Raw genomic sequence first — 26,540 nt, forward strand, 5'->3', positions numbered from 1 at the left:
GGGGACTGGGGCTTGGGAGACGGCGGCTCCTCGGCCTCTCTTATTGCCGCTGAGTTGCGCTTCTCTTCCTCAGGCTGCGAGCAGGAGCCGCCCGGGCGCTTCCCCCTTTCCCCGTCCTGCCGGGAGTCCCTGCGGCGGCAGCGCTCCCGCCCGCCTCCCGCCGGGGCAGGTGAGTGCGGGGCGCCGGGCTCCGCTGGGCACCGCCGGGCACCGCCGCCCCGGGGGCTGCCCACCCCGCGGGAGCCGCGGGCGAGCGGGGGGGACACAGTTTGGCAAACTCCGGCTGGTCCCCGCTCACCGCCGCTTTCTCTTCCTTTTCTCCTCTCCACAGAGTACCGCCGCCCCGCAGCCCGCCCCGGCAGAGCGCTCCTGAGGTGCCAGCACCCGCCGGGATTTTCGTCTGTCTTGTTTGTGTGTTTAGGGGTTTTTTTTGTTTGTTTTATTTTTTTTTTTTGTTTGATTTTGTTGTGTGGTTTGGGTTTCCCCCCCCTCGTTTTCATTTGGTTTTCTAGTCTCGCTGGGAATGGCAGGGGCAGCCGCGCCTGGAGAAGGAACAAGTGTGGGGAAAGGGAGAGGGAGCCGGAGCTAAATGACAGGATGCGGGCGACTTGAGGCACAGCAAGAAGCCAGCCCAGCCTCCCTCTGCCCCCGGGACTGCCCCTGCGCACCCTGCTTGCTGCTCCTCACTCCGGCCGGAGGATTTAAGACCTAGGAAGAGTTGTGCGTGGAGGGCGTTTTTATTTTTTGTTTTTGCTCCTTTCCCTGCTGTCGGAAGGGAAAATGGATTGGGGACTTCTCCTGCACTGCGCAGCCCTCACCTTCGCCCTGAGCAGGGCTCTGCGGAGCGGTAAGTGTCACCGGGGACGTCGGGTCTCAGCCCGGGCAGAGGCTGCGGGGCCGGGCTGCGGGAGCCGGGGGAAGGGGGGACGGGGGGACCTGAGCCCGGCTGGGGGGAACTTTCCGCCGGAGGAGGGAGGCGGCGCGGTCCTCGCCCGCCCTTGCCATGGCCTTCTGACTTTATTTTCCGCTCTTTCGGGTGTTGTAGCGAGCAGGCTGCTCGTTCTCACTAGGTCAGGACAGCCAATTATGTTAATGTTTCCTCCCATAGGCAATTAAATAATTCTCGCCTTCAATATCTGAAAGGTGATGAACACTTTAAAGGGAAGGCTTTATCTCCCTCCTCTTTCTTTTCCAAAGCATAAGATTTCAGATTATTGTGCCTTTCACTAGCTGTGTGTGTACCTGCGGGTAGTCCTCAAACAGAGAGCTCTCCAGACTGCCCCTTTCCCAAGTCTGCAGTTTACGTGCAACTTACACAGTGCCAAGAGAGAGGCTGAGCTTCTCTGGGAAGGCTCAAGACTCCCTTCCAAGAGAGAAATCCCGTAACAAATGACTGATGTAGCCGGTCTACTATCAGGCAGCCCTTGAAAACACAACTAATTAAAAGCAGCGTGCTCCTCCTTCCCTGAACAATGCCAGGGCACTGTGAATATTTCACTGCGTGATGCATTTTTAAAGATGGTCTAATTGTGGGACTGCTTGACGTTTAGCTCTCGCACATGAAACAGCTTGTGCGAGTTCTCCTTTTCCAACAAATCCGGAGCAATTATTATTAACTAATTATCAAATATTTACTTTTGCCTGACTGGGTATTCAATCAAAGTAATTAAAAGAAGAGAGCACCCTCCACTTACGCTGGTATATTGTTTTAATAAGGGACTGCAAGTGGAGTGTCATGGAAGAGAGAGTATTAAAATCGCGTGGTTTATGATGGAAGTTAATCTCTTTCCCAATATGTTTTGAGGAGGCTGCCTAATTTAATCAGGATGAGCTGCCTCCTCCAGCGCTGTGGTGAAGGAGCAAAGGCTCTAGAGGCGTGTGCCCAGCCCTGCTTGGGGATGCTGCGAGAGGTGCACTTTGCTCACCCCCTAGACCAGGTGAGGGGTGCCGACAGCCACCCCCCCCAGCTCCCACCCAAACCAGGACTGCACCTAGTCCTGCACCCTCTGAGGGGTGGGAGGAGGGCAGCTGTTGCTCTTGTTCATCATTTCTCCCCATTAAAAGAAGGGGAGTAGAGCAGGTTGATGAGCAGAAGGCTCCACCATGAGTAGCTAATGTGGTGGCCCTGCTAGAGTCACCAAGGCCATTAACCTCCTCCGTAACCTACCAGACCTACTAATGGCACCTTCACCTACACGCAGTACTAGTGTCCACTAAATTAATTCATTAACCTTATTTAGAACTAATGGGCCAAAGTCATTAGGAACTGCTCTTCTTAATCAAGTGTGAGAGAGATTGCACAGAGCCAGGGAGTCTAGCAGACCACATTATCTTATTACACTGTCACTTTCCCAGAAGTCGCAGATTAAGGAGCGCTGGTGGTAGTGAGTCCACCTCAGCGTCCTCTGAAGTGACTCTGTCAAGTGACTAGAAGCAGCACTGCTTTATTTCAGGCATTTAACAGATGCCAGACTCTGCCATGTTGTTTGCGGGGCTGGAGTGGGCTTAATGAGACAGGATCACTTTCCGAGTGTGCTTACACAGGGAGGAAAAGGCAAGATTCCCTGAGAGCCCCAGACAGCGGATTAGCAAGATCACCAGTGACAGCTTTTGAGCTTTGAGCTGCAACGCCTTTTGTTCTGGCCAGAGAAAAACAGCCTGTTTTGCAGAGGCAAAGCAGAAGTAAATAATAAGATAGCCTTTCCCAGCAACATGCTGAGGAATATCTGGGTTTTGACCATACAGCTGTGTACACATCATCCCCTTCTCTCCTAATTTATGGCAAATAATTTCTATAAAGAGTGTATCTTTATGCATTTTTGATGTGTGCTTCCTCATTCATTTCCATTTGACCTGTTTTTCCTACAATAAAGTCCCGTACATTTATAAATTCATGCTGAGAGTGAGGAATGCCATTTTGCTTTTGCAGGGAATGTATTAGATACAGTAGTGCAGCCTGTACTACATCACTGAGATGTAGTAATATATAGTCTTGCTTTTTAGTGTGGATGTTCTTCCTGTCTGTAGTGTACTGTCATATTTCATTGCTCAAAATTTAACAATCAACGTGTACAGAAAGTTTTCCGCCCTGAAGATCTACAGAAAGAAATCCATAGTAGTAAAAAAGTGATAACACAAGCCTGCACTGGACAGTGAAGTGAGTGACTGCATAGGCTGAATTTCTTGTCCCTTTTTATTTTTCCTATAAACCTTAAAATGCAACCCTGACAATGCTGGCCAAAGGAGCAAAATGTAGCATACCACATTTCACAGTCACACTTTATGATTCTGGAAACTTTTGCAACTAATTTGCTATTAGACATGAATCTTTGTTGTTCTTGGGGAGAGGAAGGGACAGAGGGAAGAGGAAAGGATGTTGTTCTGCTCCATTACTTTGATGCAGTCTCCAAGCATGAACAAACTTCCTTGAAGGAATAAATAGTGGATGATTTCTGCTTCACTAAAACCACTTTGTTCTCTGCTAGCCTGGGTTTGAAGAGCACAGATAGTTTCAACCTGCCTAGATTTATGGACTGATAAAACAAAGGGAGGGTCTGCTGCTTGGATCCAGCAAGACAATTCCAGTGGTCAGTGACACAGACCAGGCTTATCCCATAGCTGGACAGGGGGTCAAATGGCATCCTTTTAGCTCTCCTCCCAGCTTTTCTTAACACTTCATACTTAGGAAGATTATGCTTTTAGGAGATAATTGAGTCTCGGACACCCTTCTGAGACAACATTAGGGCTCTTGTGAGGATGCAATGTTTTAACATTGTAAGAGGCACTGTTTGCTTGGGGTGGGGGGGCTTTCTGAACAGATATCGCTTAGAAATGGGGTCTCTTCTACTCCCTGCTGGCTGTCCAGCTGCTGGAATTGAGGAATTTCCTTCAGTAAAATGTAGGAGAGTTGTCTTTGCGTTAAAGGCATAAGGATGCAGCAAAAGTTTGCTGGAAGAAAGCTGCACACACACACACCCCCCCGCACACCCCCCTCCTCCAGCATTCCCACGGCGGTCAGCTGGTTTGCTGCTGCGGGCTGAACCCGGGTGCTTGCTGGGAGGGTGGGGGGGAACTGGGGAAAAAACAAACCAAAACAACACAACGAAACAATCTGTTTGCTTCCCCTTGCAGATAAGTGCGGCGACACGATCAAAATTTTAAGCCCCGGGTACCTCACGTCTCCCGGCTACCCCCAGTCCTACCACCCCAGCCAAAAATGCGAGTGGCTGATCCAGGCCCCCGAGCCCTACCAGCGCATCATGATCAACTTCAACCCCCACTTCGACCTGGAGGACCGCGACTGCAAGTAAGTGCGGGCGCCGCGCTGCGGAGCGCCAGGGCGCCACCTGCCGGCCCCGCGCCGCCCCGCGCCCCCGCCGCGCCCCCCGGGGGGCTTCGCTGCGGCGAGAGGCGGCCGGAGCAGCACTTGGGCGGCGGCGGGGGGGGGACGTTTGGGGAGATCTGGGCAACTTTTTTGGAGCTTGATGAAGTGTCGCTTCGCTGCGGCGAGAGGCGGCCGGAGCAGCACTTGGGCGGCGGCGGGGGTGGGACGTTTGGGGAGATCTGGGCAACTTTTTTGGAGCTTGATGAAGTGTCTTTGAGCTCTGTCGGGAGAGGCAAGTGGATGGATGGTGGTTGCGTTGTGCGTTCACGGGAGTGCGGTTAGGGTGAGGCACCGCTGCGCGTTTGTTGGCCTGTTTGATTTTTTTTGAGTCTTAAAAATTAGCTCCTTTTCATTTTGTATCCCCACAGCTACAAACAGCCTATGGCAGAAACAGGCGATTTATAAATTGCCAAATCCTCATAATGCAGAGTTAGCCTGGCATTTACTCACACCCAACAACAGGCAGCGGACTGCAGGACTGATAGCCGTATTTCCCTCTGTCTCCCTTTGCTGATGAGTTTTAGCCAGTAGCTCTTCTTTCCCCTCTCCTGCACTACTGTAGTGCCCTGAGAGGAGGAACAGGACAGCTGAGGCTCCCTTTGCTCCCCTGATCTGACATTCCCTTTGACCATCTATTTCCAAGAGTGAGAAGGGAATTCAGAACCTCCCAGAAACCGTTCTCTCCACTTTTCCCCAAATCTGTAAACAACATCACTTGCACAAGGCAATACATAATCAGATTTTTCCCCTTTTCAACATACCCTCTAAAATCAGCCTACTTATTTCATGAAGAAAATATTTTAGTGATTCATTATTTAAAAATTTATTGAGTTTCATGGATTTTTCGTCCCCTTCTGACAACTGCAAGAGAGAGTTGTTGTTCATTAATGCTACCAGTCGAGATTTCCTCTGCATGTCAGAAAGAGATTAAACTCAATTGCCATTGGTGTTTGGCATTTAATGGGAGTATTCAAGATTTACAGGATTCGGTCCTATGAAATGATGCTCAGCATCATCAGGAGCAGTTGTAACAGACCATGAGGTTAGAGTGTTGGACTTAGAGAAAGAGAGTGACTGTACTAAAGCACTTAAACAAAAATGTGCATGGTAAAAATTAAGACTGTTATTTAATAAATTGATTACTTAGATCACAATTATTTGTATCCCTTAAAATGAAGTTCTCTAGTAATGGTGCTTAGTTGCTTTTCTGTTGTTATTTATAATCTCTTATACATCAGCATTTCAGTACCATAGCTGAGTGATAATGCAGGAGAACCCTGCTCATAAAACTAAACTGACTCTTCATTAAAATGAGTTTTTACTGTGGTGTTGGAGCTGCAGCTCATATTCACACCATATGTTCACACGCTGACTTCCCATTCTTTAATTTTTAATTTGTTGTACTCAGGCAATGATTCACTTCCCTGTGTCTTCTTGATACAGATTTTGCTTTCGTTCTGTGGGACAGTGCTAACGCTTTAAAATGTTTGTCTGTTTCTCTTTTCTCTCAGATAGAGATCAGGAAATGTAAATCAAGCATATTTCAGTGTCAAATCCTTTTTGTTCCTTGCTAGAATACATGTTTTTCCAACGCTGTAAAACCAACATGGTCTTTGACAGCAGTAAAGTGGTGTACAGCATACAATTATTTGAAGAACAAGTAATCTTTGTGGCATAGTGTTGTGCTAAACAGTGCTAGACTGAGCTGAACTGGGTCCAGGGAAGGGATTGACTCCCTCCCTTCGTCACTCCCTTCTCAATATTCATTGTCCACTCTCTCCCCTGCATTATTTCTTCCTCTGAAAGGGGCCCAGGGCAGTAATGAGATGGTAGTGGGTGGAAGGAAGTCTCGACACAGGGTTGTTTGCACTGTCTTTGCAGTGTGCGATGGGGATGACTTTACTGTTATTTGGTCTATGCTGAAATGCCTGTCTTCTAGGCTATGCTAAATTACTCAGCTGCTACTTCACTTATATTTAAAATTGTCCTTTTTAACTTGAGAGGGATTGTATTTGTGCCAAAGAACTTAGGACTGCAATAATAGAAAATGATTTCAGCAACAGGAATTTGTCAACAATCTCTGTGGTTTGAAATTTCAGTGTCTACTTACAAAATTCACATTCCTTGTAGCAAATATTGGGGACAACAGGAGATTAATGCAATCAAACATATCACAAGACTTTTTGGTTTCGCAGGAAAGTACATTTTGATTTCCTAATATACTTAGTTTATTAGCAACTCAGTCTGCAAACTAGAAGTGTGCAATTTAGGTTATACTCTAGTTTATTGAAAGGTTTAGCACTGGAAATTAATAAGCACTTAAATATGAAATGCAGATAGAAAATGAGAGATAGGGGAATTCATGTCTGGGAACAAAAAATGCCCCACACAATTAGAGCAGACTAGAGGAGAAGATTAGCTTGCTGGCCTAGCTCCCAAAATCCTCTTTATAATGCTGTTCATTGCATCTTAGACCTTAGTTAGCGTTGAAAACAACTTTAATAACAAGGACCCCCTGAGCCCAGGGAGGGAAACAATGTGACTTTGGAAAGGTTACCTTCTTGTTCTGTAGTGCCAACAAGAAAATCAAGAGACCTTATCTAACTTTTTTTAATATTGCTCTATATAGAGGGCTAGATGTATTGAAATGTAAAACTGGTGAAAGGTTAATTCTCTGAGGAGAATCAAAAGCAGAAAATCTAAGTATTAGCTGTACTGAAGCTGTTCCCAGTTAGTCTCTTTGTATGTTAGGGTTTGGAATTAATTTTAAAAATATGCCCTTGATTTACCTACTTACTATGCTATGCTTTAATGAATAAGTATTTCACAAATGACTCCTAATAAAATTCATATATGTATGATTTTCTGACGATCAGAATGGTTTGGGTTGTTTTAAATTTCAAGTAAACATGGTGAAAATTCCTGTTTGTCTGGAGGCATTCCAAGGGACTCAGCTTTCACAGTTTTGAAGAATAAAGATACGCAAATAATTAAAAATACGTTCACACAGGCTAGGTTCATCTAATAAAAAAATCTAGCCAAAACTACTGAACCAGCATAATGGAAATACTGGGTCTCGATGGGAAGTATACAATCATGTTAACCACAGATCGTTATCAAGGACATACATAATGAAGAAATACACAGTCTCTTTTTAACTTTTAACTTTAATGAGTGTTATGCCTCCTCTTCAGGAGCCCAAGAAACAAAAATTATGCTTGTACTTTAAGAGAAAAGTAGTTTGTTTGCTGTTTTGCCTTTTCTCAAGCAAGCCCCAGTAATGGCCATGCATTTTTGGAGTCAGGAACACGGTTAAAATGAATAGAAGAGACAAAACATATGGCTGCATATTAGTTAAAATGCTCCTGTGTTTGTTGCATGTGGTAAATGCTTTTCAGCACTTTGTGCAAGCTGTACAAGTCTCGTGTTGCTGAAGTATCCTACTGTGTAAATGTAGCCATCTTGAATCTAGTAAAACTTTATACCTAGATAATAAACAAGAATGTCACTGATACAGTACTTTGAATTTATGGAACTTTTCCGGTTTCCCAGCAATGCTCACTATCAGCATGATAATTTATAATGGTTTGTGACAAATGTTGCTGAGCAAAGAGGTGTGTGGTTACATTCAGATCAGATGTCATTATCTAGGGAGCAATAAAAATTTCACAGACACTAGGTTAAAAACATTAAGAAAATGAATGTGAAGCTTCAGAAGAAAAGGGCTTAAGAAAGGTGGAGGGTTGGGTAGAGAAAGCCTAATAGTGGTTTCCTTACTGACAAATTATTGACTTTGTTGCCAGACTTGACTGCATTGTTTTACAAGGTTTTCATAGATATACCACACAGCATAATTATTTTATTGGCCATCGTTTATAGATGTAGAGAATAAATATCATCCTTGACAATTATAGAGTGTATACACAATGCTGTCAAATCACTTGGAATGGAAAAATTGCCTATTTTGGAAACATTCAAGTTGTAGAAAGAGAGATGTCATAGGTAATTATTCTTTATATTGCATTTACCAGGGATTAGTTACACTGATGAGATTATAGCCGTATAGAAATTGCAGTCAGTTATAGAATACAGAGCAAAAAATACCTATGTTTGTTTATATAGCTCCTCCAGATCTTTGAGTAAGGAAGAAAGCATAGCTATGCAGACCTACAGAGTGAAACCGTAGCCCCATGGAGCTCCTATAGACCTTAATGACGTTAGAAATTCATCCATCCATTTTATTTCTAAATAATGTCAATGGATTTATGCTATAAATCTGTAGGTATAACAAACTGAGGCTGGTAAAATAAACAAGAGCAAGGCAAGCCAGGGCTCAGCCTTTCCTTAGTTTCTGAAAAGTTTAAGCCTTCATTTGCTTTTGACTAAATCTTGGTTCCTATTCTTGCATGCAGCGAAGTCTGCTTTGTGCAGACTTTGTGCCTCATGTTTCTCTTGTGCTGGGGTGGTTTGAGCCCTTTGGGTGGAGCTGGTGGGAGTAAGAGTGCACGTGTCCATGGCTGCCCATCTAGAGGAGAGCCACCTGGAAAGGACATGGCTGGGCTGCCCGTCAGCCTTGCCTTGTCAGAAGGGTCCTGTCAATGGCTGCGCAGATGACAGTTGATTTCTGACTGCCCAGAGGTGCGGCTGGAGCCTGGCTCTGGCCTTGCCAGCCCTGAACTGCTCCCACAAACTGCACCAAGGACATCTCAGGTGTAATGGAAGGCCTGGGCCCGATGCAGCCCCGTTATCGCTGGAAGCAATGGGAGTATCTCCCTCTGCTTCCACAGAGCTGTCTCCTGTTGTTCTTTAAGGCTGTGAGGAAGGGTCCAAGGCAGGCCCTGTAGGACAGGTTTATGACTCTATCACTCGTTTCGGTGGCAAATGTCAGAGCTCCCTAATTCCCTCTCCCTCCACCGCTGTCGAGCCTGGCAGGCAGTGAGGTGCCGGCAGCTGGCATGGCGGGGTAAGCAGCAGAGCTAGCAAAGGAGGAGGTTCATTCGGGCCTATGACAGGCAGGGACCATATTTGCCCATGGTTGAGCGCAGAAGTCTGAAGGAGCCAAGGCCTTTCAGCATTCAAACAGAAATACAGTTTTAATGTCCTGGCCCTGCTCCTCTGGGTGTCAGAATTGGGCTTTTAGCGATTTGCCTCAGGAGGAGGTACCCAGGAGAGGTGGGAATGTCCCCTCTGCGTCTGCTGAGGGCAGCTGGAGGAAGGTCCATGCTCCCGTGATTGTTCTGATTTCAATTAATGAAATTACCCAGCCCACCCACCTTGAGCCACCCCACCGCGCACCTCCCCACAGGAGGCAGTCTCTCTGTCCAAGCCAGGCTCCATGCAGCCATGAGCGGGACATGGGGGCCCCGCACCAGGCCATACCCAGGCAAAAGGGGGTGGCATCTCCATCTCCTTGTCTCCCTCAAAAATCTGTCCCTCAAGAGGTGTTTGAGGTTACTGAGAGATGGTTTGGGATGAAGGGGACCATCCTTCATTCTGCACCCAAATCAAGAAAGAGGTAATTTTGGCATATTTTAGGATGAGTTGCTGCAGTGGATTTGGGAGACATGGTATCTCATGTTTCTGGGTGAGCTTCAAGGGCATTTCTCCACTTCATATAAAGCACAGGAAAGGCTTTCTCAGGGAGCGTGCTGCTGGACCTGAGAGAACCTGCTGGTGGCCACCGTTCTTTGATACCCTCTCGAAGGCTACAGTAAACTGTCCCAAGGGAAGGAGTCAGCACAGAGCCCGCGCAGCATCAGGGAAGCAAAAAACATTTGTTGCAGTAGAGTAGGAGCACATTGCCACTCAAACATGCACAAAAAGAATACTTTTGCTTAACTTTTCTTAACTTAAAGGTTTTGGATCATGAAAGTATGTACAAGTATGTGCTCTTTGCTACAAGATTCAGCACATATTTGCACACAAGTATCAGATGCCAGTACCTAAAGGTAATGCTGTTATTTTACTGGGCTTTAGAGGCTAAATAAGAGTTGAAAGAAGTTGGAAATGACATTGTTTTTCTGATTACATAGTGTAATAAAATTACTCCCTTGTTGTTTATCCAAGCAGTTAACTCTTGTGAAAGTCTCTATTGTCAAACTGTTTAACAATTCTTTTAGGGTAATGGTTTGGGGTTGAGTTTTCTCAGGAAAAGGTGTTAGGGAAACCATGACCACACTGCCTGGTCACAGCTAGAGAATCTGTGCTTTCCTGTGTCTGGGGCTATGTTGGATGCAGAGCCTGGTTTTGCACTCTATGTGTATGGGTGCATTCCCTGGCACAGTAGAGTCTTGACTTGGGTCTCTGTACAGTAGCACATTAAAATTATAATAACAATCATATGCAGGTGTTTCTATTAATCCAGACAGTTAAGTGAACTGCAGGGAGAATTCTGTCTTGATATGCTACAACCAGATGCCCTTCAGACAGGAGAAAATTTGAGGGTCAAATGTGGATTCCCATGAGCCTAATCCTTCGTCCTTTCTGTGGACAGAGATATAGACAAATTCAGAACAGTGGGCTGAGTCCTTTCTAAATTGAAACAGAGAGTCATTGGCATTAGCCCCATGAAACACTCAATGTGTTTTCAGTCAACCCCACCCTGGTCTCTTCTCCATCCCCCTCTCTAATGTAATTAAAACAAAGACCTATGTGTTGCTGAAAATTGGTTTCTTAATTATAGCTTATTGCAAGCTATAACATTGGATCATAATTTGATAATTATGATATAGAGATTTTTATACAGCTGATGTAAAACCAAATTCAATTATTTTCTTTTGTAGTATTTCCAAAGAACGAAATTATGTCTGAAAACAGGAGACACATGCACTCACATGTATATGTCTAGACTAATATATCACACAGAACTACTTGAATATTGGCATATGTGTTACACACACCTCTTTAAGACTGTGCATATATACACACATTTATGCATCTAGTATAGATTTCTTAGTTTATATAAAAGTTCCTAAAGTAAATCTACTAATTAAAACACTAATACCCATCTTAAGGCTGATAATTAGGTATAAAGAGAAAAAGAGACAGGATTAGTGTTCAGATCATGTTCCAAATGCCTCTTAATTGGGTGTTTGTAATCAATCCTGATTGCAAGAGGCAGTGGTTTGGCAGAATAAAGAATGAAAAAGGCTTATCCCTGCTATTTTCCTGTTAGTTGACTTGGCCGTAGTATTTAGGTCAGGATCCAGTGTCAAACAAGGTAATTTTGTCAGCCTTAGCGATCCTCATAAAACATTTAAAAATCCTTTCTAATGATATTTTTTCAAGCTAAAAACTCTCTCAAGCTAGAGAGTTATTTTTATCCAGAATCTATAAAAGTGTTTTCAAGTGAACCACAGGAAAGACTTTGTTCTCCTGGCCTCCATCCACCACTGACTTCTGAAATCAGGTCTGAGTTCACTGTGGGTCTTTCATTGCATTGACCTTGGCACTTTTCTCACCAAGCCACAGTTCTCCATCACAAAACCACACAGCTTGGTATAATGATTATTTCTTTATCCCAAGTAACCAAACAATTTTTTAAACAGGGTGACAGATTTCCTTCTTGCACTGTGGGAAGCAAGCACCTGGCCATTTCCAAATAGAGTTTTAATGAACTTCCTGAAGGAGATTTGAGAGAAGTTTAATAAGTCACCTGCCAACTTTTTGGGACCGTAGGTAATTTGCTTTTCTGTAGGAATTCACAAAAATGTGAGAATAGCCCCCTTCCCAAGTCTTAAACTTCCATGGAAGAAATTGATTTTCATGGGCAATATCAAAGGTTTTTAAAAATGTAACGTCAAAAAATCAAATTTCTGATTGTTTCTCACACATAAGGTACTGTGAAACTCTGTGATCCACAAAGCTGGTTGTGAACTGTGTGAGCTTTTAATAATTCATTTAAACAGGAAAGGATTGTGCATATTTAGACTCATTTTGCATGTTAATAGCATTACAAGTATTTTACGTAATGCTATAAAATGAAGAATTTAGATGGCTCAAAAGGACCATTGAGAAAATATCTCCATATGTGGAAGAGACACCCATTTGACGTGGTGATTTCTTCCAGAAGAAACTATGCACATCCCAGAAGCACAATAACCAGCTGTTGTACAGGAGAAACTGGACGGTTGTCTGCTGCTTCCATGCTGCTACAGAGCTGTGGTGGCCACATGCCCCGTGTCTCCCCAAAATACGCCGAGCCCCACACTGATGAGAACCTGGATTAGTCCCTTATTTACACTGCTCCCAGCAGCTTGGACTCCATTGAACATTTGCACTGTGGGCTGTTCCATGCCCCCGATGTGAAAACACAGCCCATCAGAGCTGTGGGGTGGGAGGGGGTTTGGAGCACCCCACTGCAGGGAGGGACATGTGCTGCCCTCATATGGGGCTGTGCCCCACTGCTTTTTGTGTTGGAAAAATAAATACAGATAGTCCTTTTTTTTTTTTTTTTACAACACTCCTTAAATTGGAAGTTGGTAACCAGGAGAAAAATTGAAAGATGTGTTCACACCCGTGTGATTATTCTGCCTCAAGCTTTGAGAAATGCTCCCTCACAGCCAAAGTTTTGCTCATCCTATTCACATAAACAGTCCTGCTGAAGTCAATTAAAACAACAGACTCACTTGTGCAGGGCTAATAGCTAAGACATATATTTATGGCACTATACAAATTAAGCTACTTTTTATAACAGTGTATTTCAGATGCTTGCAGAGTAATTTACAATACAGTAGAAAATTCAGCTTCATTCTTTTTTGACCTCTCAATTCATAAATCACCATAAATAAGTTATCGTTTCTTCTCCAGAATCTTGGCTCATAATAGTGAAGGTTTGGGACAAGTTGCGAAGTGCATGAGTAAGAATCAAAGTTCGCCTTGTTGTAGGATCTTGTGCCAATCTGTCATTAAGCCAGACAACTTCTACCGACTTTTCTCTGATGTATTCATCTGTAACAAGGGACACCAATCAGCAATTTAGAAAAGCTTTAGCTTGATCACCATGCAGAAACGTAGGCTACGCTGCCTATTTCCATAGTGATCACTCCGCTTTGCCAGATGCAAAATGAGCGGCTTACATCCCTCATGCTAAAAACCCTTCTTAGAGGAAATCCTGGGCTGTCGCTCCATTTGAGTAGCTTTAGTTAAGTCTGAAAAAATATGCAAAGGTAGCTCTTAAATAAAAGCTCTTTTTTTCCTGTTTCACAGCCATCTCCATAATCTGTTTTGGAGACTGAGGCATAAGATGTATTAACATGGCAGGCATATGCTCTGATTGCTGAGTGTTTTTTGACATTCCCACAAAACCCCTGAGACTGATGTCACAAGTCTATGAACTTTATCTATTTGTACATTCATATCTGGGCTTAAATCCAAAACTTCTTTACATGCATTTACAGCAGTTTAGGTACATCTCCTTGTATTTCAGATGGCAAGCAGTTAGAGCAGGTACACATTTTAACCTCTCTATGTAGTTGAACATTATAATGCATTTTAAAAGTCTTCTGTTGTGTTTCAATGGCACATACGCTATATAGTGTAGGTATATAAAATAGATACAGGACTAAATTGAGCTGTGAAGCAAGTGAAAATAGCTCCACTGATGCCAATAGTGTTGCACCTGCTAGTAGCTCGAACACAAAATACCATAAGCATATCGTATTATGTTCCTTACTGGTTTCAATTTTCATTTGTCCTCCACAGTTATACTAGATGATGGCCTTCAAACAGTATAATAGTCTTCTTTATCTCATTTCTCTGACATCATTTACAAGTTCCTTATTACTCTTGAACAGTGTAGCTAATAGTGCCCAAATTGCTTCTCATTCTTCCCATCAGAGCATGTCATTATTCAAGAAACCAGTGTTTCAGTCTTTCCCACACAAATAGCTCTCCCCCAAACTAAACTTAAAACTTACTTCTAAGAGCCAGCCTCACATTTCCCAGGCAATTAGGCTCCTTCTACTGGCTATTACATTTTTACTTTGCACATCTTTACACTTTTTAATTAACCATACCTGTGTACTCCTTGAGACTTCAATCTCTGTCTTCGAAAGCCTAGTCTTCATACACTGATTTTTTATTGATTTTATGATTTCAATTAAGGTTTTGTTTGTGTGTAGTTAAAACAATTCAGCACGTGCTGGGGGATACATGTATTCTAGTATATAGGTGTCTTATGTCAGTACTTTTGCAGAAATGAGCCTTGCTAGAGTCAGTAGTATGTAGCAGGGACTGTACCATCTATAATGGTTTCTAAACTGGTTTAACTAAATTGGTTGGAAAAACAATGTATAAACCTACTTCTGTGTTACATAACTAGTCATAAATGCTAATAGGGGGTATTTGTATACTGTATTAACTGAAGTTGTTAGTGAAAAATAATTAGATTGCTTTACTGATTGCAAGTTGCAAATTGCAATATAAATATATATGTGTGTGTGTATATCGGAGGACTTACTGACGCATCCGTTTTCTCCCAGCTTTTACTCTGAACAAAAGCTTAGGCAAAGTGTCTAAACTAAGCAGTTCCTCTGCCTGCTGTAACTTATGCTTTCCAGGAAGGTTTTTTTTGACCTTGCCTCACTAGGAAGCTAGATAAATTACTGTGGTGTGACCTTCAAGCACCTCGCTTACTCCATGGAAATTGTCCATATGCACACTCTCACCCTGTGATATTCCATATGATGTGCAAGGTAGTTTATCCCTTTTCTTAGTTATTCTGCCTTCCACCCCTCACCCCTGACATTACAAAGTAAAAACATGCTCATAGGTGTAACCACAGCTCAGTTGATGCTCTGAAATCGAACTCTGAGTGCTCTGAAAATAAACATCTGATCACCAGGTAACTTTTGCATGTCCCCATATGCTCAGCATGAAAAGGAAAATATATCCTTCCTTGCCACATCCCAGCTTCAGCTATTTCTTATCTGAAAAATATCAGACAATTTTGATTTAAATATGTAAAGAAAGGAAGCTGTTTTTCATGGGCCATATTCTTAATTTGTCCAAAGATCATTCTACTGAAGTTAGTGGAGCACCAATGATTTATATCAGCTGAGTGAGGAGCTGACTTTACATTTCTACAGTTCCCTAGAAATTCTCAAAAGAAAGGCCAGTATTGTAGCTGAACCGGCATTAACTCAGAGTGAAGCCAGTTAAAGTTTTGCCATTCAGCAAGATCAGATTTTAATACTCATGCCGAATGTGTAGGAGCTTCTTAAAAGTTGGTGGAATAAAGACCAAAGTCCTCCTGTCCTGCATACAAATCTTTCTTTCCACTAACAGCTTTAAAGGAGCACACAGATTGGGTGCTGGGGCGCTGGGGCTGGTTACAGTGCTAACGCTCTCATACTGCTTGGCCTTGGGCCAGCCAATCATCATCTTTGTGCCTCAGTTTCCTCAGAGACAATAATTTTTCTCGGGTTTGCAAATATCCGAGGATGCACTTATTAGTGTTTCTGAAGTCCTTAGGGACTGCTGGGTGGAAATGTAGTGCAGTATAATAGTTATTTGCCATTGTTTTGTATGTGATCATCTCCTAGCTGTTAATTTTTTTTTAACAATATACTGCTGTGTAAAAATCCATGTGGCAATCTTTTGACTTTCAGAGAGATGTGTTATCCAAACAAAAAATAAAGAATAGGACTCATGCTCACAAGAGACACATTATCCGTGATGAGAAGAATCTATAACAGACACGGCACTAACTCAAAACTGAGCACCAAACAGCATCCAAATGCAAGCAATTTCAAATGTGTGCATATTGCCAGTACAAAACCAGGCCATTCTGCAAACGCAGCGTCCCCCAAGGAGTAGTGAACCTAGCAGCAGCAACACTAATGGCTGTCTTCTCATGTGCAGCGAGGGAAAGCAGCACTTTAGAGCCGCCTTGGGCAGCTGTTAAGTTATTCATTCTTAACTTACTTCTATAAAGCTGTTATTGGGTGGAAGCAGATGACACAAAGATTTTGGGTCTGCTCTGCATGCTCTGGGGGGAGTATTCCCCATCCTTGCACATAGGGTCAAATTCTGGCTTCCTTCAAGTCAGGGGCAAAATATCTCCCCAATCTCGTTAGAAAAAATGTTTTACGTTCCAGAAAACCATTTTTTGGGTTTTTGAGCTCACTTTGCTGCTGCAAATTCTCGTAGAATTTTTCTCAGTTTGGACATTACTTTCCTTCCAGTGCACAGAGTGCATGTAGGGGAGCAAAGAGGCCCATGAGTTTTCAAATGCATTTTTATTGCTAGATCAATGATGAAATAAAAAAAAAAACAAAAAAACAATTTTCTGTTGTTAGAGTATACGTAATGCGTGAAGTATTGTGCTAGGTCATCTACCTTGTTTCTTAACCTCCTTTCAGAACATTTTGGGCTGTTTTGGGGCTTGTTCCACCTTATGTCTTCTCCTTCCCTATCTCCTCTCTATAGGGGAAATGAAAGCTAACACTCTTGTAACTTGCTTTCTCAATATTTTCCCCTCCATGTTTTGGACATTGTCAATCAGGCCTCAAAGAAATATGAAACTTTATAAAAATCCTTATATCTCAGACATTACCGTTGATTTCTTTTTCATTTTCCATGCAGTATATTTTGGGGGATTTTCTCTGTGATAATAATAGCCAGAAAATTCCACCGCCTTAAATGAGAAGTTCAGCAGTACCATGATATCAGCAGCTGATGTTTTAAAATCTGTGACCAAATTTCATGATACTCATGATAAAAATCATGAGAGCAATGTTGGATTCTTGCTAAAGTTCCCAACTTCCTGATGCTGTTTCTGTTCTCAATCACAGCCCTGAAACTCCCGCTCAACTGATAGACTTGTAGAAGAAAAGTAGAACCAAAAGAAAATGGAAGTATTAATTTATATTGATTTCACTGCTTGGCTATGTTTCTTCACCCCTCACTGCATGAGCAAAACTTTCAGAAAGCAGAATTTATCTCGGAAAAAAAGTCACTCGGAGTCTACCACACTTTCTTCTGAGTATACATAAAATATTATTAGGAGTTCTATTGCTAAGGAGGCTAAATGTTTGCTTGGCTTGAAAGCCAACTTACACCAATGAGAAGAAAATTGATTGAAAGCCATTAAACACAAGGACATGACTTTTGGCTCAGGAAGACCTTGGTTTGCAAATTGTTGGCATATTTGGGACAAAGATCACGCTGCCTGCTGCAAGATCCTTACACTGTCCCACTGCTATCCCCTGGCAGGCGTGCTGGCAATAAATGAGGTGGACTGATGCAGAAAAAACTTTCTTATGCCATGTTCTTTTATGTGTTTTGTAGGCTTATCTTTTCAGGGGATTGTCCTCTTTCAAATATTACACAAAAATACTGTGCGAAATAGCTAACATCATTGATGTTAAGGGTCCCATCTTCCACCTAACTCTGCCATTTTTATGTCTGCATGTTTCTAGTGGAATCAGTGAAGTTGTGACTGACTGCTTTGTATTTCCTTTATGGTTTGGATCCTTCCCTGCTGCAGTTACAGTAACTGCAGTAGGTCTAATCTGAAGTGCACAAGCTGAGAAGTGGCCATATAACTCTAAACTCAGGGGCTCTTCTGAGGACAAAACTAATTTTCAAAACATTTTTATAAACTCAAGGAAATCTTAATGTCTTTACTCTGTTATTACTTTAAAATAATAATCCCAAACTGACCTGGGAGCTATTACTCAGTGAACACTAGCTCCTTGGAAGGTTTCAACTTGTCAAGTTTAGCCATTTTTTGAACGCACAGAGGAAGTCATTAAGGCACATCAGGCTGCTGATTGCTATTAAACTCTGCAGAGAGTTCTGTGTAAAAATCAATGTCATAACAGGGCTACAAGAATCTAAGAGGCAGGAAAAGCATTTCTTTACCCTCTGGTAACTCAAAAATGGATTAATAGATTTTTTGAAACCTCAAAAAAAAAAAAAATCACCTATGAGCTAGGGGCCAAATGTAAACCTCTGTGACAAAATAATACAATTCAGAAAGCTCCGAGCACATGAAAATGGGATTATAATGGAAATGTCACTGCTGTAACCTCAACTGTATGTTTCTATGCTGCAGAAATCTCACACATCTGCACATATACGCATGTATGTGCTTATTTATTGTATCCCAAGGAACACCTTTTTTGCTCTGTCGCCACTAAGGAACCTGGAGGGAAAATGCGTTTTTAGTAAAATAGAATCTTATATAGCTTTTGCCAGAAAAGTGCTACAAGAACTTTCCAGTTGAGTTCAGTCCCAGCATCAGTGAAAGTTTTACTTAGATGGCTGGTGGGTTTTGCTTGTGTGGGAACTGCACTGAAAAATGCGACACAGTTTGCTACCGGTTGAGGACTTTTGTAGAAAAAATATTTTTCATGGGGTAAACTAGTTTAAATCACATTAGGAGGTTTTATTGTAAACATGTAGTATACAAACCAAGCAAAGCCCGTTGTCTGGCTCTCAGGCCAATTGCCATGAAATGGCTTAAATTCAAACTGTCCAGTTCTTTTCCTTCAGAAAGCAGAGTGGCGGCATTCAATTCAATTCTTGGCATGAATTTCGTTCAATTTTTGATGATAAGATGTTGAAACATCTTTTTAATTTGATTATTTTTCTTTGATTCCTATATGAAAATAAAATTTTACTGAGCTGTATTAAATTTGCTTCATTCTCTCATAGGATCATTTGGGTTGGAAGGGATCTCAGGAAATCATCTCATCCAACTTAGTACTCAAAGGAGTTGCATTTTATATAATACAAAAGCTAAAATGAAGCAATCGATGTAAAAACAAATGTTTCCATAAAACCAAAGAAGACCTAGTTAGGATGTTTCAGAACCTTTATTTCATTGCCTATCCCAGCCCTTCTGCTCAAATAAATACTAGTTTCTCACCAGCTCTTCTAGTTAATTTTAAAATTCTAGATTTCATGCTTTTGTGGAAAAGAAGGTTCTCTTCTGTTTTTCCATTTTAAAATACATAGGAATATCATGCAGGGTTGACCCACCCTAGGAGGAGAGCTGAGGGTTAGGGCTACAAGCATGTCCACGGTGGCTGCAGGGCCCTGGTAGGTCGTGGTCCAATGTCTCAGCTAAGCCCAAAAATGACCTATTTAAAGAAAGAACGTGAGGGTGAGCCATCTCAGTATCAGGGCTCAGGGCTGGCAGGACTTAGGACCAAAATAGTCTGTTTTGGTCCAGGAGAAGGTAAGATTTGCCAAAGCTCAGCAAGGCTGCAGGTGTCTGACGGCTTCCACCCTGTCCTGGGGAGGCACCACTGTGCATCCCCCCAAGTTCATGGTGAGAGTGTGCAGTCGTGGCTGCAGCCAGCATGGCAAACCTGCCCGGAGTATCTGGGCACAAGACTGAGACCGGGAGAAAAGGATCAAAATAAGGTTTCTGTTCAGGACTGTACCAAGCACATAGAATGAAAAAGCTCTTAATGAGTGAGTTGTTAAAGCCTGTTTGAGTGCTTATGGTCTGGATGGGCTGCAGCGAGGGGGCAGATTGCAGACCATTTCTCCAGCACAGCACTGAGGATGGAGGCTCCTATACTCTCATTATAGCAGGGGAAAATCCACTTTTCTTGCATGGATAATTTGGAAGTTATGAATCAGCCTGTTGTTTTTGTTTCAGCAGAGTACAGACAAGAGTTGTGTAAAATGAGGCTGCTGCCTGTCTATCAGGCAGCTGTAGTTTTTTACCCTGCAGCCTCTTTTAATGTGCATTCTTGGCGAATTCTGAAGAGAAGCAGTCACAACTGTGTGCTCAGACGTTAGAGCAGATCTCATACCCTAGTCATTGAGCTGGGGACTTCACTCATGCATCACCCTGTGTTTGACGCAGTCATTAAGCATCCTGACCCAGTAACCAGAAAACTGAATTGGTCTCTAAGTTAAAAGGCACTGTAAAAATATGCTTTTGAATCATCTGGTTTTGAACAGAGATTAATATTTTCTTGCAGTCTATCTATTTTTCCCAGGTGTTAAATAGACCGTTTGCTGTCTGCTGTTTTTTAAGGTTTTTTAAAGTAGGTGTTAAAGGCTATTCCAGCCTAACTCAATGGGGTTTAAAGCATGAGAGACAGTTATCTGCAGAAAAATGTCCATCTCTCTCAAATAATTAGCAATTATCTGTCAAAAAAGCTTCTGAACTGTCTACTGTAAGAAAAACACTTTTCATCTTCAGCTTTTTTTGTCTCCCTCTTTCCCCCTCCTCTTCATCTCCCTCCAACCTCTCCCCTAGCATTTTCTGAGCAGTCTTTGCCAAAGGAAGCACTGATGAAAGTAACTTTTGGTGGCTGAGCAGTTCCCTCCATCACCTCCTCCCTGTCCGCCCCCTAGATTGCAACTGACATCTGCCTTTGTACACAACATGTCAGAGGCCAGCGGAGACATTTTATGTTCATTGTTTCTCAAAAATAAATAAAAGCAGCACAGACGATGCGAACTGGCTTTAGACATCCCATTGCTAATAACGGAGCTATGTTGGTAATTGCTAATAATGATGCAGTGTTTCAGCATGGGAATGCTGTTCTAGCTGTAAAGTTGATCTGGCCTGAATAAAGTGACACAGATGGTAACATTATTGCATATTTCTTTGTACTGGAAGTTGAAATTTTACTGTGGGAAAAAAACCCATTCCTACATCTCCTTCCAGTTTTTTCTTTAATATTGGCAGCATTGGCATGCTTGATCTGTGAACTGTGTCAGTGCCACCTAAGGAACTTGAAGAGGAGTCTGCGAAGTGAGGAGAAGCAATTGTTTCCACTTAGCAAAGGAAGCATTTAGATGCTGTTTGACAGAATTGCATTTGCCTCCCTTGGCAGGGATGACCCATTTTGATCACACGCAACAGCCAAACAACAAACAGCCAATTTGCAGTAAATCAGACTTTAAACATCTCTGTGGCTGCTATCTGAAAGACTGATTCTGGAGTCCTCTCTCGTGAACCAGAGCTCCCACATCTGTACCTCAGTCTTTCGGGAGTGCTTCGTTGCCTTTTTGCAGGCTGCAAACAGCGGGAACACATGCTTTGTGGGCCAGCTCCCGGGTTTCAGCTTCCTTTGATGCACACAAAGTACGTGCTCCTCTGGGAAGGCCCAGCATCCTCCGTGCTTACGTGCAGAACCCCTTCAGCACCCTGGTGAGCCAAAACCAGTGGAAGCACACACTGATACTTTGGCCTGACTGCAACGTTTCCTTTGAAAGGTGTTTGCAAAGCTGTGGCAGCATGTCAAAGATAAGAGAGGCAGGAATTGGTTGTATTTGCCAAGCGCCTGCCTTTGTTGGCTCTGTCTGCAAGAGCAGCTACCCTCACTTTTGAACTCCCCGAACTTGCTGCATGTCTGTCCACAAAAATCACTAGCTCACCCAGACCGAGAGTGTCAGGGCCAGAGTTGTCCTTCCTGCAAGATTAGGTCACAGCATCAGATCAAAGTCCTACTATGTCATTTTACACCACGTGGATGCAGCAACCAGCCAAGTTTCAAGCCCAAAGCACAGGTGTCTAGTAGCTGTGTGATGCACACATGACAGTTAGAGCCAGAAGCCAAACTTACAAGATAAATTTTATTTTTTTCTCCAACATTATACCTTTCTCATCCACCCTTATAACTGCATTCCCAATTTAAATTTCAGAAGATTGCTGCTAATGTCTAAAACTTTCCCACCTGTTGTTCTTTTTCAATTTTCTCTCTTCATCTGGCAGTTCAAACTGAGCTTAATAATGCCCTTTCTAACAGTTGGGAAAGAGTGATCCACCAAAGAGCCTTCTTCCTGGCAAAAGAAGTGCTGCACAGTATTAATTACCATGTGGAGGGAACATGTGGGAGAAAGCAGTGTTGTCATGTGCATAGGAAATAAACACAGTGTATTTGCTGCAGATTGCCATGTAGCTGGAAGTGCGAGGCATGAGCAGGAGTGATAAGCAACTGTCATTTAGAAATTCTTAAGAGAAAAATAGTGAGAACGTGCAGAAGGAGCGCCTAATTTCACCTAATTCATCCTTCCAAAAGCTGTATGTCTCCTCTAAACCAGACATCTGGGCTTCTCCTGTGGCTTATGGGGAGAGAGATACCTCCAGCAAAAATACATCCCACCTTAAAACCGATCACCAAGATAAATCATTCTTTCAAGGTGACTCTGTCTCTCTCCCCTGACTGTCAAGGATTAACTATCTCAGAGTATCTCCCCAGGTTTTAGACAACTGCTATAAGGTGAAGTGTAAGTGGAGTCTACGGCTCTAGGGAGACATTCAAACCCTGCCTGGACACATTCCTGTGCAACCTGCTCTAGGCGGACCTACTTTGGCAGGGGAGTTGGACTAGGTGATCTCCAGAGGTCCTTTCCAACCCCATATCATCTTGTGATTCTGTGAAATAAACTCCACCTAAAGTCCTCAGAAATGTTTGCCCAAAGTGGACAGGAAAGCTGGCAGACTTAGCTGCAGAAGGTCCTTTCTGTCATGGTGGACACAGAGCTGATTGCCAGGGTTGGTACAGTATTGCCTATGTCAATGAGGTAAAAAAAAAATCTTGTAACTCTTTGGAAATTGTTTGCTATATCACAGGCTTGAGGCTTAACACTCAACAAGCTTATAATTGGGTTACAAGTGAAAATGAAAACGGAAAATGAGCACAAGACCTTTACGTTCCGTTCATATAAAGTGTATTTTCTTCAAGAACTGAAGCTGTTGTCACGTGGTGATGTACTTACAGTGTAAAATTGCATTGGTTTGGGCAGTGTTACCTGCAGCTTCTGTGGCTTGGCTCAAAGCCTTTTTGAATCTCACTGGGGCAGGCTGACAGACCTGTGCTCACTGGTCTGTGGCATTCAAAGTCACTCCTGCACAGTACGTGTGCCACAGGAGCACACCAGCCAGCAGCTGGAGATCTCCTGTAGCAAAGATACTTGATAGGACATAAAATATGAGCAACATCCCTAAAGTGGAAGACAATGGAAAGGAAAATACCAGAGTTATAAGTGCACACACCATAGACCATCTAATTCAGCAGTTCAACACACGCAATTCATTTACTTGCGCTTCCTCATTCTCTCAGCACACACTCAGCCCTGTTTAACATATGCTTAAACCCCACTTTATTTAATGTAGCCAACAGGTGCTTATAATTAGGCACGTGCTTAGTAACGTGACTGAATAAAGGCCCAAATATTCCTGCTTCAACATATGAACAAGACTGTTTCTATTAAGATGGAGCATCGCACGCTAGGATTTGTAATCACTGCAGACCACACCGTGTGGACGATGAGGCACTAGGAAATGCTTCTATTCACAAGACTGTTGACATGCATTCATTTAGCTCTGAGCTCAAAACTTTTCCTTAATCAGGGTCAAAGTAATGATTGTGTCTTAGACCAAGTTATGAAGCCCAAATCCTGAAGTTCCAGTTGCTGCAAAACTCCCGCAGACTTGAAACATGCAAATCAGATGCAGTTCATAGACTCCTGGCAGATTGTCAGGGCAGTGTCCTTACGTTTCTGATGTTTTGCTAAACTGTAGTAAGTCGTTCTGCAGTTTAAACTTCAGGAAAACTAGAAGACACTGCATTTTCATTTACAAACTGATTTGTTGTCTCTACCTTATGTAGATAAAATGGGGTAGACTTAAGCAGCAATAGGTTAAGCAGTAATGACGCCAGCATTTTCTTTTGCTGAGGCTTTAGCCGAGCAAAGGATGCAATGCTAATCTAAAGTTGTTTCTCTTTTTCCTTAAATAATATTTTTATTGAGCAAGAAGCGGATGCCAGAATGGCAAAGGATGCAATGCTAATCTAAAGTTGTTTCTCTTTTTCCTTAAATAATATTTTTATTGAGCAAGAAGCGGATGCCAGAATGGCCTTTTGATCAGCTAAAAACAACAGTGTCTCTAAGGGAATCTTTCCTGTTTATTGTATGTTGCTGCATTTGAAAAATGCTAACCTACAGTAGAGCTAGACTCCTTATTATACAAGAAGCAGGGCAAAACAGGATGAGGCCAAAATGGGAACTGTATATCACAGGAACTTGGAAAGGCAGGAAGTAGCAAAAGAAGTAGAAATTCTTGATTAAAAGTATAATTGTACCAGCTTGTGCAAGAGGATAATGACTTTCAAATGTCAGCCTTTGTGCCTGTTCATAATGATAAAGCTATTAAACCATATGTACTGTTCTTAATTCCATTTCTCATGGCAAGGCATTTAGGATCCACAGCTATTCTGTCCACTGAAATCTAAAGTATTTTTTCAGCAGTCTATTCAAACAGTAGATTAGGAGGAGTGCTGGCTAGAGCAGTGCCAGCGAGGACTGCTGCTCAGTAGCAGTGTCAGAGATTTGAAACATGTCAGAGATTCTCTTATAAGCCCTAATTTCAATAATTTAAAAATTCACTCCCAGAAGAAAAATCAGCCAAGGAGTGAATATTTAAACCTAATTTGTTAAAATAAAAAGACATATTTTTTGTAGTTTATAAATTTTATGTGTAAAAAGGAATAAGGTCTTAAAACAGGTTTTTTGCAGATTTGTAACTGAAGATTAAATCTATTTCAAAAATTAACTCAAGTATAAATTAACTCTTAAAGCAGTAAATGGCTTTGTTGTTTCAGAAAATTAGTTATAGCAGAGATAGTCACAAACAAGTTTCCAAGTTTTAAAACCACTGCTGCACAGTTGAGCTTGGTCCAGCTCTGCATTGCTAATGGAAAAACCCCATTTTCTTCAGTGGTAATTAGATCAAATGCTAACTTCCTCATCAGGAAGTTAGATTCTGGAAGAAAAAGTAAGAGCTCAGTTTTGCAATCACAACACTTGGTAAAATGTTCGCCTAGAATGTCAGTAAAGTTGCCTCCAAAGACAGGAAGACAAACATTGTGCTGGTGTCGCTGTGGGTGCTTTAGCCTTCCCCAGCATTTCTGTCAGTGTCAGTGCTTCTGACCCCAGGCCGTGGGATGGTGTTGCTCCCAGACTGAAGCTGGTAATAACATGTTTTATAATTATAGGCACATGCCAACAGAAAGCTATAGAATAAATTCTCGTTACCAGATGGTTCAATGTTTTGGGGGGAAGATGTTACCAGAGAATTCTGCAGCAGCTTCCGCAAGTCCTACCCAGCAGGTGATATTTATGGACTGTTTATAAGATTTTCACATATGGCATTCTAAAGAGGTTTGTAACTTTTATACCCTGCCATCCAGTTTATTTATTTTGCAAAAATCCGACTCCAAAGGTCAGCTATGTTCTGTCTGTCTCAGCAACTCGAAGCCTAGGGAAAAATACTGAACATAATCTCAGGATAGAGTAGTTAAACAAATGTGCTTTTAAACATGGTAGAGATGGTTTTGTGTCTTGTTCTCATATATCTTAGACCCTGTGTCTCTTGGCTTTAGGCATTATTTAAATGAGAGCACTGTTTAGCACCTCTTTCACATTCAAATGATATATTTGTGCTCTTTTACGTGGAAATGTCTGTATATTTTCAAGACCACTCAGTTCATGTGAAAGCAGACAGGAACAAACCAAAGAGACAAAGATTATGTCAAAGTGGGTGAATAATACTGAAGTAATGACGATGCATCTATTCTTCTTTTCAAAATCTTCAGAAGAAACTCTCCTTTCCTTTTCCAGCTTCCAGGCAGCGCAGGAAGCTCATTTCAAACCCTTCCAGCCTGACACTCTGCTCTCGGTATTGGATTTCTGTCTCTGGGCCTCCTTCTCTGCTCCATCAGATTCAGTCACGGAGGCCAAACCCAGTACTGACTTCCCTCCCTACCTGACAGCAAAACAGAATACCTTTTCTTCTTACCACGTCTTACTCATATACCTTAATAGATCCCATGCTAAGTAACGAATTGCTGATGAAATTCAAGAATGTGAATGCCGCTGCTCTCATCTGGTCAATTCGTTTTGTGGATGCAAAATGTGCTTGCACACAGGGAAGCCACACATCAGCTTTTTGATTTGTATCCTAAATGTCACTGTAGCTGGGAGGTATTAGTACCTCAAAGTTGTATTTACAGTAGAAGACCGGTGATAAACTTTCAACAATTGATTGAATAGTTGAAACTCTGATTCACAAAAGCAATGTGATTGCAGGGCAACTATTATTTATACAATGTCTGATTTGCTATATATGTGTATAATCAATCACAAATTATGTGCTTTTCAAACATCTGCTGTAGTT

The 26,540-nt window shown here is 42.4% G+C and overlaps 1 protein-coding gene across 1 annotated transcript in view; it reads left to right on the forward strand.

The window, feature by feature from the left end:
* The first annotated feature begins 32 nt into the window (after window positions 1-32).
* The window catches only part of NRP1 (neuropilin 1), a 116,180-nt gene continuing 89,672 nt past the window's right edge, over window positions 33-26,540 (forward strand). The window contains exons 1-3 of the mRNA XM_014945035.1: window positions 33-169; window positions 332-847; window positions 4,132-4,306. Of these exons, the coding sequence (XP_014800521.1) occupies window positions 781-847; window positions 4,132-4,306 (242 nt within the window). The 5' untranslated portion in view covers window positions 33-169; window positions 332-780. The remainder of the gene's footprint in view (window positions 170-331; window positions 848-4,131; window positions 4,307-26,540) is intronic.

The sequence above is a fragment of the Calidris pugnax genome, unplaced genomic scaffold (assembly GCF_001431845.1).
Source record: "Calidris pugnax isolate Ruff unplaced genomic scaffold, ASM143184v1 scaffold54, whole genome shotgun sequence".
NCBI lineage: Eukaryota > Metazoa > Chordata > Aves > Charadriiformes > Scolopacidae > Calidris > Calidris pugnax.